The sequence below is a fragment of the Aquarana catesbeiana genome, linkage group LG07 (genome assembly GCF_042186555.1).
Source record: "Aquarana catesbeiana isolate 2022-GZ linkage group LG07, ASM4218655v1, whole genome shotgun sequence".
Classification (NCBI taxonomy): Eukaryota; Metazoa; Chordata; class Amphibia; order Anura; family Ranidae; genus Aquarana; species Aquarana catesbeiana.
In genome coordinates this window covers 33,884,529-33,898,623 of record NC_133330.1, presented here as the reverse complement: position 1 = coordinate 33,898,623, position 14,095 = coordinate 33,884,529, and the positions used below count along the sequence as shown (strand labels likewise).

At 45.4% G+C, this 14,095-nt stretch overlaps 1 protein-coding gene across 1 annotated transcript in view; it reads right to left on the bottom strand.

The window, feature by feature from the left end:
• Positions 1-390: 390 nt before the first annotated feature.
• Positions 391-14,095, bottom strand: part of LOC141102901 (solute carrier family 41 member 1-like) — a 67,830-nt gene continuing 54,125 nt past the window's right edge. The window contains 5 exon segments of the mRNA XM_073591937.1: positions 391-805; positions 1,098-1,246; positions 8,700-8,834; positions 10,438-10,517; positions 13,300-13,444. Coding sequence (XP_073448038.1) covers positions 617-805; positions 1,098-1,246; positions 8,700-8,834; positions 10,438-10,517; positions 13,300-13,444 — 698 coding nt within the window. The 3' untranslated portion in view covers positions 391-616.

Below are 14,095 nucleotides of genomic sequence, written 5' to 3'. Positions count from 1 at the left end.
ACATCCTTAAGTGTCTTTAGCCTCCAGCATGCTCTCATCAGGGAGGTGGATGCACATGCTATTGAGTGCCACACCTGCTGTAGACACAAGGGGGTCTTCTATTCATTAAACATTTGTTAGACCAATGTTAAAAGCATTCATGCAAGCTGGATGAAATGTAATACTTTAATTCCTGTATCATCAGCCCCATCTAGTGGCCAAAATGTGATATAGTTTTAGGAAATAACTCAATGAGAAAAAATACCCATTCTGGCCACTAGATGGAGCTGATGATACAAGAATGAATTTTATGAAAATACAGGGAAATTTTGCTCCTGTGCATGAATGTTTTATAAATGGACCCCAAGGTATCCCTTCTACTAGAAGATAAATGCACATTTGAAGACGATGTTTTCAGTAACATTTATTCTATCGGAAATAAACAGCATCAGATTTATATACACATAAAAAACATTTTTTTTCCATTATAAATCCAGTGCAGTGTTGTTCGTATGGCTGATAAATATTGCAAATTCCAAGTCCTGTTTGGTGTTGACTGCTGGTAAGAAATTTCCCTGGATCTTCTGTTAATGTTCTGCTACAGTGCAAAAACTGGCAGCAAAATGAAGGAATCGGTCTAATTGCCCAGCTCCGCCTCCTCTGTACCAGTGAGAAGCCAGACCAAGCGGAAGCAGATGGCGAGGAAACCGGTACCCAACAGGTCGCCGAGGGCAGTGAGGTATGGGATGGAGAAATTATCCGGATCCAATCCTTTCCGCCACATGAACCGAACAATGAGGTCAGCTACATAGAGCAAGATGCAGACCTGGAACAGGAAATGATGACAGTTAGAAGGAACTGGAAATTAAAGTGAACCTGTGCCCAGATCATGAACAATAAAGTATTTACCTCTTCTGAACAAGCAGAAATAAAAAACATTTGAAAACAAACCATCATTCACCTATGTAACTATAATCACTCTGGAGAAACATCTTGATCACTGTCACTGAACAGTGATCACCAAACAAGATAAATCATGCATAGAAACTGCTATATTGGGTTTGTTCAGGTGAGAGCAAGACAATGCTACTACTACACTACGGCGTTCCCGGTATTACCTGTATGAGGGCGGCGGTCAAGTAGAAGGTAACAAAGAGTACAGTGAGCGAGGTGTGACCTCCTTGTAACAAGTGGATGGTGTACAGGAAGACCAGGTGACCAGGGACAACCAATAGGAACAATACTCGAGCTGATTTGGAATTAACACCTGAAAAGGAGAAGAACGTAAATGTAGACAATCAGAGACATGAAGGTACTCCCATAATATCTTTTCCAGCACACAACTCGTGATTGACAGGCTCAGCTCCTGTGTGTGTGTTGAGGGGGGATGTCCCTTCCCTCCAATCAGCTCTCAGAACTCTCCTCACTGAGCTCTGCAGAGTGTAATATCAGATCTCCACCCCTGTTCTCTGACAGTTTAGACAAGTTTAATAAATTCTGGACTTTGTAATGATGTAGAGAAGACTCCAAATAAACAGGTACAATTTATACAGGAGGATTTGTTTCATCTCTGTGTATCATCTGAGGCTAGTCACTTCACTGGGTGTATGTCAGGTGTCAGGCAGGGAGGGTAAACCCGTCAGTTTTTTGCCATCTATGTCCCATTGGGGACATTTCCTTTCACTTCCTGTGAGAGGAAATCGCTCCAAAGTGAAGGAACCTTGAGGTGTCACCAGAACTAGTGTCCCCTTTGGAAGATTTACCCCTATTCCTGTTCTGGAGACAATCCAAAATGTAAGCTTCCTTTCAATCTCGGTGATAACAGTAAACAGGATAAATAGAGAGGGTGGATTCCCCTAATGGGGACACAGGCAGCATTAAAAACCTGACACGGGGTCTAACCCCTCACTGTTGTATCCAACGACTGAAATAAAAGCTTTGCCTTTAGTTATATTTTAGGCTGAGTTCACACTTATGAGAAATGGATGTTGCTTTCCCCGCATCCAATTGTGACTGGCTCTCAATGGAGCCGGTTCACACATCTCCGGGGCGGCCGCGGAGTGCACTGCAGAAGAATCCTGTGCGTCTTTGGCTCAGTTTCAGGTCTGATTTCAGGCAAAAATTCGGACCTTATTTGCTCCTGAAACGGTGAACAGGGACACACCAGACCCCCTGCTGTGAGCCACTTCGCAAATAGTGTGAACCCAGTCTAAGGCCCCTTTCAATATCCAAAACTGGAAACAAGTGTGACCTGTTTCAACCTAAGACAACATCAGCATACCTCCATCTCTAAATGTATGTGAAAACGAAAGGAAATGGGGATGGGACTTTACATGAGGCATATTGACGTATATAATAATGTATAAGATAAATGGGTCCTGTCTCGAGGATCTCCCTCCTCAACCCCGGCTGGGACCACTTACTCTAGGCCGACGCTCTATCCCATCTTCTGGAGCTGGCCATAATTTAAGAGCTGCTTTGTAAGTAGTATTGGAAGTGCTTCTCTTTTCTTCCTCTTTCCCATCTATAGGGAACAGTGGATCCCTATAGACATTTTAATGACCTACCTATTCATTTTTTAGCTCATTCATGCATCCAAATCCTGATGATTGACATGATTGAGTGTTCATCCATGGGTGGCAAGTAAGGATGAGCCGAACACCCCCCCCCACCCCCCCCCCCCCCCCACCCCCGGTTCGCAGCAGAACAAGCGAACAGGCAAAAAATTTGTTCGAACACGCGAACACCATGAAAGTCTACGGGACACGAACATGAATAATCAAAAGTGCTCATTTTAAAGGCTTATATGCAAGTTATTGTCATAAAAAGTGGTTGGGGACCCGGATCCTGCCCCAGGGGACATGTATCAATGCAAAAAAAAGTTTTAAAAACGGATGTTTTTTTCGGGAGCAGTGATTTTAATAATGCTTAAAGTGAAACTATAAAAGTAAAATATTCCTTTACATTTCGTACCTGGGGGGTGTCTATAGTATGCCTGTAAAGTGGTGCGTGTTTACCGTGTTTAGAACAGTCCGAGAGCAAAATGACATAAAGGAAAAAAAGTCATTTAAAACTACTCGCGGCTATAATGAATTGTCGGTCCCGGCAATACAGATAAAAGAAGTAATTGAAAAAAAACGGCATGGGATCCCCCCAGTCCATCACCAGTCTCTTTGGGTCTGGTATGAATATTAAGGGGAACCCCAAACCAAAATTAAAAAAAAAAATTGCATGGGGGTCCCCCCAAATTCCATACCAGGCCCTTCAGGTCTGGTATGGATATTAAGGGGAACCCCGCGCCAAAATGTAAAAAAAAAATGGCGTGGAGGTCCCCCTCAAAATCCATACCAGACCCTTGTTCGAGCACGCAACCTGGCAGGCCGCAGGAAAATTGGGGGGGGGGGGCGAAAGAGTGGCCCCCTCCTGAACCGTACCAGGCCACATGCTCTCAAAATGGGGAGGGTGCTTTGGAGTAGCCCCCCAAAGCACCTTGTTCCCATATTGATGGGGACAAGGGCCTCAACCCCACAACCCTTGCCCAGTAGTTGTGGTGGTATGCGGGCAGGTGGCTTATCAAAATCTGGAAGCCCCCTTTAACAGGGGGACCCCCAGATCCCGGCCTTCCCCCCTGTGTGAAATGGTAACGGGTACAAATGTACCCCTACCATTTCACAAAAAAGTGTTAAAATGCTAAAAATGACAAGACACGGCTTGGGACAAGTCCTTTATTAAAAATAAAGGGGGGCGGGGCCTCCGGGTTTGGAAACGGGTGGCCCCGCCCCCAGGAAAGCCATAGGGATGTCCCCGTGCGTCAGTGGGGGGCGGGGTCACCCGGGAACGTCACGTGTGGCCCTGCCCTCAGTTATAAAAGAACTGTCAAAGCGAAAACGCGTCATATGGCGGGAGCCTCCCATGGAGGTGGGTCGGTCGTGTTTTTTTTTCTTTTTCGGTCTGTCGGCGGAGCAAGAGAAGAAGAAGACTCTGTGGAACATTTTTATTAAGCCTGCCAGGTTGCGTGCTCAGATAAGGGTCTGGTATGGATTTTGAGGGGACCCCCACGCCATTTTTTTAAAAATTTTGGCACGGGGTTCCCCTTAAAATCCATACCAGACCTGAAGGGCCTGGTATGGAATTTGGGGGGACCCCCGCGCAATTTTTTTTTTACATTTTGGTTCGGGGTTCCCCTTAATATTCATACCAGACTCAAAGGGACTGGTTAATGGACTGGGGGGATCCCATGCCGTTTTTTTCAATGACTTCTTTTATTTGTATTGCCGGGACCGACAATTCATTATAGCCGCGAGTACTTTTAAATGAGGAGAGGGGGGAAGGAAAGCTCTCTTGCTCCCAGTGTGGCAAAGGAAGACGTCTACTAATGACGAAACATGTAGGGCGTGGCTACGTTGTAAGCCGTCACGATTGCCCCATGTTATGCACGGGTTATTACGATTTTTATATGCCGGCTTGTTTTTAATTGTATTTTCACCTCACGGAGCGTGCACTCTCCGTTACGGTCTGTACTTTTATTTAATAAATTCCGAAACTTTTTACACTATTGGAGCTCCGCTTTTTTGTTTTTTCCTTTGCCACACTGGGAGCAAGAGAGCTTTCCTTCCCCCCTCTCCAGGCGTTTCACTTGGACCAGCCCGGATTGGAGACAACATTCCTAACAGCTGCTGGGGAGATCTTCTCATTACATGGTCCCTGCAGAGGGCAAAAATCTGCATGCCTGATAGACCCTGCCAAGGAGGGGGTCCAACACGGAGGGTAAGAGTCCACCTTTATCACTTTCTCACTTATTGGAGTCACCGCCAGTGGATTTGCACAATCCTGCACATCTCTCTCCTTTGTCAATCCACTCATAGGGGGATTAGTTGCTGCTGAGCTGTATAGTGGATGGAAGCTTTTTTTCACTGATGAACTTTTTATATTTGAACCCATGGACTGAGTTTGTTTGATTTTCAGATTTTCACGCTATTAATATCATTGTATTTCACATGTACACATTTTTTGTTTCTTCTTTTTATTTGAGTTTTTATGTTTTGCACTTATATATTTTTACCACTCATGGAGTCATTTACTTGCTCTCAGTAGATTGTGGTTTTTACTACTACCCACATGTATTCACATCTATGTGTGTATTTTCATATAATTAGCGCACTTTATTTATTTTTTATTTTTCATGGTATACACAGATATTGGTGTATTTTGTGTGCAGCTTTTACCTTTGACCTTTTTTGCTCTGCAGCGCAGTTTTTCTTTTTCTTTTTAATGTTGTCTTAGGTTGAGACAGGTCACACTTGTTTCCAGTTTTCAGTGTCAAAGGGGTCTAACACTCCCCTCCACCGGAATGACAGTGCTGCTGTCCAAAGGTGCCCCCTGTGCTCCTTCATCCAGAGTGGGGGCACTCTAATACAGGAGGTGTGTTACTGGCCAGACCACCAGGTGAATACAGAGGGGAAAAAAGGTCTAAAAAAAAAAAAGAAAACTAATGCAGCCACCACATCTAATGGTTGGTAAGCTGCAATATATTACTGTCACGGAACGTCCCACACTCCGCTTGAGTGCTTCCGTCATATACCACTTCCTCCCAGTCTGTATACAGATATCCCAACCTCTCTGAGCACAAACAAGGCGACACTTGCTTGTTGCTACCAAGAACTGACTTTATTTAGAATCACAATTACAAGACTTTATATGCTGTTGGAATCTCCTCTAACAATACAACTGTAACTTAATTAACATGACCTAATTATCTAATCCTTTATACAGCCTAGGTGACTGAGACATGACCTTTCGACCAGACTTGTGGTCACCGAGCTTCACACAGTTATATCAACACAATAGCTGGAGCTAATTACAATTAACAATACAAACAAAACCTAATTAACATGAGCTCCAATAGGAGTCGTCCCGTCTCCTACATTGTATAGAGGACAATGTGATCAGCTCATTCAATTAACATACATCCTGGGAGATATTGTGGACAAATATTACTGTCCCATTTTAAGTAGTCCAAGATATATTTTCTCCCTCACCCTGTGCCAGGATGGCACAGGGTGCCTTAGATATAAGATGTATTCTGAGTTCCACGGGCCCCCCGTCACATCTCTCCCCTTTCGGCAGAAGACTAACACAGGAGGAGACCCCAGACGGGTTGACTCCGAAGTTAGTAAACAGCTCCAGTCCTCTACTGCCTGTACCCACACAGTACCCCAAACAAATTGTTCCAAACAAAGCATTACTCACCCAGCCAACCTCTGCCTCTCTCTGAGAACATATCTGCCGCTGGGGAGAGGCCTGGACTGGCTCTTCTCCCTGGAATCCTTTCTGCCGCTGGAGAGAAGACAGGGGGACTGGGCTCACTCTGTCATGCTGTTGGGGATCTGGGCCCACTGCCCAGCATCCCTGGGGTATACAGGTGGAGACTGAAGTCCCATCCACCTTCACAGGAAATCCATCCTCTGTTAGTTGAGGGCAGAGTACAGCAGTCCTCGGCCCTGTTGCCAGCCCTTCTGCTGGAAACCCCACACCATCTGTTCCGGCTAACTGTTGGAGAGGGAGGCCGACTGCCCCGCCTCCCTGGAACTCTGTAGTTGTTGCCGGTGCTGGGCAGAGGTTGGTAGCACTCTGCCCTGTTGCCAGCACTTCTGCTGGGGACTCCGCATCCTCCGCTCCGGCTAACCGTTGGGGCAGGAGGCTGGTTTCCTCCACTCCCAAACTGTGTAGCTGCCATTGGGGAGGTAAGCCGGCTGCTTCCTTTTCCATTCCCTCATCTGGCTGCTGGGACGACATGTCGATGGTAGTGTCTCCCAGGTGCACGGATCTTTGCTGGGGAGGAAAGCCCGCTTCCTCCACCCTGGCCAACTGTTGAAGAGGGACAACACACACCTCCTCTCCCTTCTCCCCCTGTATCTGCTGCTGGGAAGTGATTGCCATCTTCTCACCCTGAGCCTCCACAATTGCTGCAGGTGTGGGGCAGAGGTCTTGGACCCTCTGTCCGGTTGCCAGCACTTCTGCTGGGGGTTTGCCAGGTGGTTCCTCCTCTACAGAAACGTCTATTAAATCCCCAGTCTCTGGAATTGGTAAAAGTGTGGGGTAGAGGTCTTGGACCCTCTGTTCAGTTACCAGATCTTCAGCTGGAGAAGTTTGTTTTAACTCCATAGATGCTGCTGGCAGAAAATCACATGTCCCTGTCAGTGTTGTGGGAGAAAGGCCGACTACCTCTTCTCTCAAGAAGGCCGAAGCCACTGTTAGTGCTGGGCAGAACACAGTGAACTTTGGCCCTGATAGCAGCTCTTCTGCTGGAGGCTCATCAGGTTGTTCTTCCTCAGCAGAAAAGTCTATCAAATCCCATGTCTCTGCAACTGATGTCTGGGGATAGAGGTTCACCATCTCCTGTCCATGGAACCCAGAAAATGCTATCATTTCTGGGCAGAGGTTAGCAGAGCTCTGCCCTGTTGTCAGCACTTCAGGTTTGGGGACGGCAATCTCCGGATTTTCCACTGCCGATTCTCTGGCATGCTGCTGAACTTGTTCTAGCAGTTTCCTGTATGCCCTTTCCAGATGCTGTTCCTTCCTTAGCAAATGGTCCAGATCAGGTTTGAGCTCTGAGACCCCTGCAAGACCGAGCATAGACTCTCTATAGTCTCTCAGGTCCTCAAGGTCAGGTTCCTCTTCATCGCCAAACATAAAAAGATCTGTAAGGCTCTCCCACAGCAATCCAGGGCCGCCAAAGTCATATCCCTCCGGAGAGCATTCTGTTGTCTCCCCTAAATATCCCTCCTCTGCGTGCCATTGCAGAGCCCGATAACGATTGTCCAGCTCTATCTCCTGCTGGACCAACCTGTCCAACTCAGTCACCCATTGCTCCTGGGGCTGCTCTCCCAGGAATGCCCGTTGGTCACTGGCCCGTTGCTCTTGGGTTGGAAAGCATTTGCCCTGTTTTATACCAGCGAGACGGAGGGCTGCAATCCAGAGCTCCACCCGAATTTGCTGCCTAAGCTCCAGGTATTCATCCTCAGACACAGTCCTGGTGTATGTTGAAAGGATGATCCGCAGCAGCCCCGGGAATTCTGATGCCAGGTCCATATCTCCGCTGGGGTGACTGAAGTCTGCTATGCTGATCTTGGATCCAGTTGGAGGTTTGGATGTCCCAGACTTCAGGAAGTGCTTTCCACCAATGTCACGGAACGTCCCACACTCCGCTTGAGTGCTTCCGTCATATACCACTTCCTCCCAGTCTGTATACAGATATCCCAACCTCTCTGAGCACAAACAAGGCGACACTTGCTTGTTGCTACCAAGAACTGACTTTATTTAGAATCACAATTACAAGACTTTATATGCTGTTGGAACCTCCTCTAACAATACAACTGTAACTTAATTAACATGACCTAATTATCTAATCCTTTTTACAGCCTAGGTGACTGAGACATGACCTTTCGCCCAGACTTGTGGTCACCGAGCTTCACACAGTTATATCAACACAATAGCTGGAGCATTTTAAGTAGTCCAAGATATATTTTCTCCCTCACCCTGTGCCAGGATGGCACAGGGTGCCTTAGACATAAGATGTATTCTGAGTTCCACGGGCCCCCCCGTCACAATTACATTTTTGGTTTTAATACCGCTTTAACATTAATTCACTATGAATCTTATCACTGTTCTCCAGAATGTTGCCCACATTCACAGCTCTTACAGATGTTGTGCTAACATACCGGAGGAGAAGAAGGTGGTGAAAGGGTTGGGCCAGTGCTGCCTCATCTTGTATGGTAGGACACCCGGCATGCTCCAGAAATGAAGGAAGGTGGAGATCCGGCTGGCCTGAATAGCAACCAGGTTCCCGGCCACACCTGCGTGATTAAAGATCATTGAAGCAATTTCAACTTTTCGGTGAAGCAACTAAAATCCCTGACCAATAGCATTTCAGATTGAATATGAACTCCCATTAGGATGAAAGCAACTAGTAAATTTGTGTAAAATCAGAGCTTCTGGAAGAACTCCTTCTAATTCTGTGCCACAGCCGTGCCTTCACCAAAAGCTTCTAAGCTTGATAAGTAGCAGTGAGCACTGTGATCCGTTATATCCGGGTGAGGGACAGAAAGGATTCAGCATTATTGCTTCTAGAGCAGAAGAAGGAAATATGCAATAGAATGGGATCAGCAAGTGCTCAGGATGAGCTAAGTGGATATAACATCTATCATATACACTATATTACCAAAAGTATTGGGACGCCTGCTTTTACACGCACATCCCAGTTTTAGTCCATACCGTTCAATATTGAGTTGGCCCACCCTTTGCAGCTATAACAGCTTCAACTCTTCTGGGAAGGCCGTCCACAAGATTTAGGAGTGTGTCTATGGGAAAGTTTGACAATTCTTCCAGAAGCTCATTTGTGAGGACAGGCCCTGATGCGGAGAAGGCCTGGCTCACAGTCTCCGCTCTAATTCATCCCAAAGGTGTTCTATTGGGTTGAGGTGCAGGCCAGTCATATTCCTCAACCCCAAACTTGCTATGTCCGATAGAAAACCATGTTAAATGGACTGTAGTGCATTTCTGCAAAAAGCACCAAAATACGCATAGGTTTGAACCAGGCCTTACAAATTGTTGCTTTTATAAAGGATCTTTATTCTACTTCCTAAATTTGTTGATGTTATTATGTATTTTGTCATTCTACTTTTTTTTTTCCTTACTAGTTGCAGATTTTTCATTAGTTATAATGTGGGTTCAACTTGTGATTTATAAAATGGATCTTTCCTAGTAGTTTAATGCTTTTTATAATGATTATTTAAGTTAACTCTCAGGGCTAACACACGTTTTCAATGCAGGAGGGAGTTTCCTCTCCTTATAAAAGTAAGAGTGGGTGTGTGATCACTTCAGTAGTGACAGGAAAAAGACCCAGATCTGATAGAAACATGTTGTTGCTGTCAGCGGGTAGGAAACATTTACCGTCTGTGGGAAGGTGTGAATGACAAATCGCAGAGAGCACATTTGAGATGCCATTCATCTGAATGGCACCTACAATTGCGGTGTGGTTCTGCCGCGACTGACGTGCGATATATCGCGATGCAATCACGGCAACTCGCATTGGGTGAAGCTTGTCACCCAAAAAGAGTCCAGGAGTTACTTTTGGGCGACATGCTTCACATGATGTGGGTTGCTGCTATTGCAGCGCTGTACTGTAATTGTGCTGTCCCTCCTCTACATTGTAAAGCGCTGCGTAAACTGTTGGCGTTATATAAATCGTGTATTATAATAATTTATCAGAACCGCACTGCGATTTTAGGTGCCATTCAAGTGAATGGCATCTCAAATGTGCTTTCTGCAAATTGTCATTCACATCTCAGGGTGGGCAGAATCACAGCAAATCTGCCCGCGATTCAGAATACCGAGATGTGAATGCAGCCTAAGAAATGCCATGCAGCCAGCGCTAGCGACAAGTCCGAGGGTACGTACCATTAATAACCGGAGTGAATACTGCCATTCCCTCGAATTTGGGATCCGTTACGGTTTTGTCCAGGATAAGGCCACCAATACTAGGAAAGATCAAGAAAAGAATAATGTATGAATACGTTTATGTGGCACTACCAAAAAAGATGGGCCTTGCCCTTCTGAGCCATGTGACTTTTTTTAATCAACAGTCCATCTCCATTCACTTTATAAGTTCAGTAAATGTAAGAGCCAACCAACACAGCAACTTCTGTTCACCAAAAGTGTGCAAATTTACACCAAACACAGGCTATTTAGCACTCTTATGCAATTTACACATGGTGGAAGGAAAGAAAATCGCTTGATTCCCCCAGTCAGTGTTCATAGGGGAATCCCTCTTGCTGCACTATTGTATTTTCCTGGCGGGGGGTGGGGGGGACAGGAAGCCCTCCCAGCCAGCAGAACACAATGATTACTGCTAGTGGCTACAGCCACCAGTAAAAATCGCATGCAAAAATTCCAACAGGATGGTCGATCGATTGACTTGGGCCAGCTTGCCCATAGATGGATCGAATCTCAGCCACTCCCTGCTATTCCAGCTGAGACTCGATCCTTCTATAACCAGCTTTGCTTAACAAGTAGATTTTCCACCTTGGTGCACCTGCGAGCAGGCCCATTGCTCTACTACTGACTGGAGGAAAGGATTAAGGTAGTACTTGTAAGTGTTGATGCCCAAATGGCAAGTAGTAATATGTACATAGCCACAGGCAGATGACCTTATTAATGACAATCCCTTCCATGCTCAACTGTCAAAATAGACTTTCATGCGCCCACTGTGATTGCAGGTAGGTGGCAAGTCCTACATTGGGCATGGGTGCCAGGCCCAATGTAGGAATTGCCACTTACCTGCAATCACTAACAAATCACACACCACTTTTTTCTTAAGTGCCAATGAACCCACTGCATGGCCCTCTCATATCATTACAACTGCCAGACCTGACTCCTCCTCTGATGCATTTTGCCCTCCAACAGGGCTTAATCATATTCCTATGCTCCAGCCCTAAATGAGGGTGAAAAGCAGGTCTAATAAAGTTAATTTAAACTCAAGAAGAAAAAAAAAATCGCCAGTGCATGGTCTAGACGTTTGTTTAGTTTGAGGATTGGCAGATATCTTCCCGCCAGGTTCTGCCGTTTGCTGTGCCATTTTAAAGCACTAGTAAACAATGCTTGGTGACTTGTACCTACACGTAAGCTTATGATAAAGCTTATCTATAAGTACAAGGAATACCTCCTAAAACGTGCACTGTTTATGGGATATTTACTTTTTCTGCAACCGGTGATGTAACCGGCGCATGCACACTGTGCTCTGAAGGGACGGCACACTCAGTATACCGTATCTTCAGAGCGCTGTGCCGCGATAGTGGCTCCTGTGCGCATGCGTGGGAGTGACATAATTGCGGCTCTACCATTTGACAGCTGCAGTGTGAAAACCCAGAAGAAAGACTGGGTGATGATGGAAGCCCTGGCAGCGGTGACAGCACACCACTGGAGGGCCTCGCTTTAACGTAAGTCTCTCATAATGTGCCAGTATGCGATGCACATTACGCATTAGGGTTTTTAATTTTTTTTCTTTGCCGACTTTACTACTGCTTTAAAGTGAACCTATTAGTACAGGTTCACTTGTATTTAAAAGCATAACTTCTAAAAGGAGAGTGATTATAACTATCATCGGTGGTTAGCACTTCCGCCTAGCAGCACTAGGGTTGTTGGTTTGAATCCCAACCACGGCACCACCTGCCTGGAGCTTGCATGGTCTCCCTATATCTGTGTGGGTTCCTCCCACACTCCAAAGACATGCTGGAAGGTTAATTGGATCCTGTCTAAATTGGCCCTAGTCAGGGCCTTCTTTAATATTAATTGGACCCTGGGCAAACATTTTTTTGGACCCTCCCAAATCCACTTGTCAACTATTTTCAGGCAGTGTAGGCTCAAGGGGCAGCTGCTTTTGGGCCCCAGAACAGTGACTGGGCCCAGGGCAGCTGCCCCTTTTGCCCTGCCTTAAAGACGGCCATGGCCCTAGTATGTGTATGAATGTGGGTTATGGCCCTTAGAGTGTAAGCTCCTTGAGGGCAGGGACTGATGTGCATGTACAATATACAGTATATGTAAAGCGCTGAGTAAATCGACTGTGCTATATAAATACCTGTAATAAATAAAATAAATAAATAAATCATGGAATACCTGCAGCAGCTGGAGGGCAGCAAACCGATGGGGTTTCGAGACACACGCCGTTGGCAAGGTGAGTATATTCCCATGTCTTTTAGCAGGTTTGATTTTGGAAACAAGTGATGAAACATGCTGACAAGGTCTCTTTAAACAATACACTCTCTGCAGTTTCCAATGGCATGAAACACTCCCATTGTTCATAGTAGACAGAGATCATCCAGCCTGCCTAGGCTTTAAGTTACACAAGGAATCTCAGAAGCAACATTTTTTTAATATATTGGCAAAAATTTTTTTTTTTTTTTTTTTACTCAGAGTAATAATGTGATTTGGCAATGCAGTTTGGTACCCTACTGATGAGAAATGTGAACTTCAATGATGGGTTCATATTAAAGTTACACTACAGATTGAGGAAGGAAGGCTGCAATTCCTCTTGCTGTAAAAACAGGAGTGAGGCTTTACAGGGAGAGACAACTGGGAACTCCAGAGGTCTTCCCACTGGACCCACCACATGGTTTTCCTGTACATTTCTGGAGTTCTGCTTTAATCATTGCATGGGATTAAGCAGGCTTCATTTACGGAGGGGAAGATGTTATGTTATTATCTTTAGCATCAAGATCCTAGCAAACTGACAACTGGCTCTAATCTGTATAGGAGGTTCCTCACCTGCTAATGGACATGGCTACAATGACCGGCTGCCAACCAGATTTCAAGACTTCAGCAATGGAAGGGGCTTGCCTAGCCACCGCCACCCACAGCGGGGTCAGGATGATGAAGACCACACAGATTAGCGGAGACAGGTACTGAATATCTGCAGAGACAGAAGTAAGAGACTTATATGAAAGAGGGAATATATTTAATCTGTTTGTACATGACATAACGAAGGGTTTGGTGGGTACGGTACTGTATGTCTTTTTTTTTCTGATGACACAAAGGTGTGCAAGAAGGCTGATATTCCTGGAGGTACAATGCATCCGGGAAGTATTCACATCGCTTCACTTTTTCCACATTTTCTTATGTTACAGCCTTGTTCCAAAATGGATTCAATTCATTATTTTCCTCAAGATTCTACAAACAATACCCCATAATGACAACGTGAAAGAAGTTTGTTTGAAATCTTGCAAATTTATTAAAAATAAAAGAACGAAAAAACCCCATGTACATAAGTATTCACAGCCTTTGCCATGACACTCAAAATTGAGCTCAGGTGCATCCTGCTTCCACCGATCATCCTTGAGATGTTTCTACAACTTCATTGGCGTTCACCTGTGGTAAATTCAGTTGATTGGATATGATTTGGAAAGGCACACACTTGTCTATATAAAGGTCCAACAGTTAACAATGCATGTCATGGCACAAATCAAGCCATGAAGTCCAAGGAAATGTCTGTAGACCTCCGAGACAGGATTGTATGGAGGCACAGATCTGGGGGAAGGGTACAGAAAATTTTCTGCAGCATCGA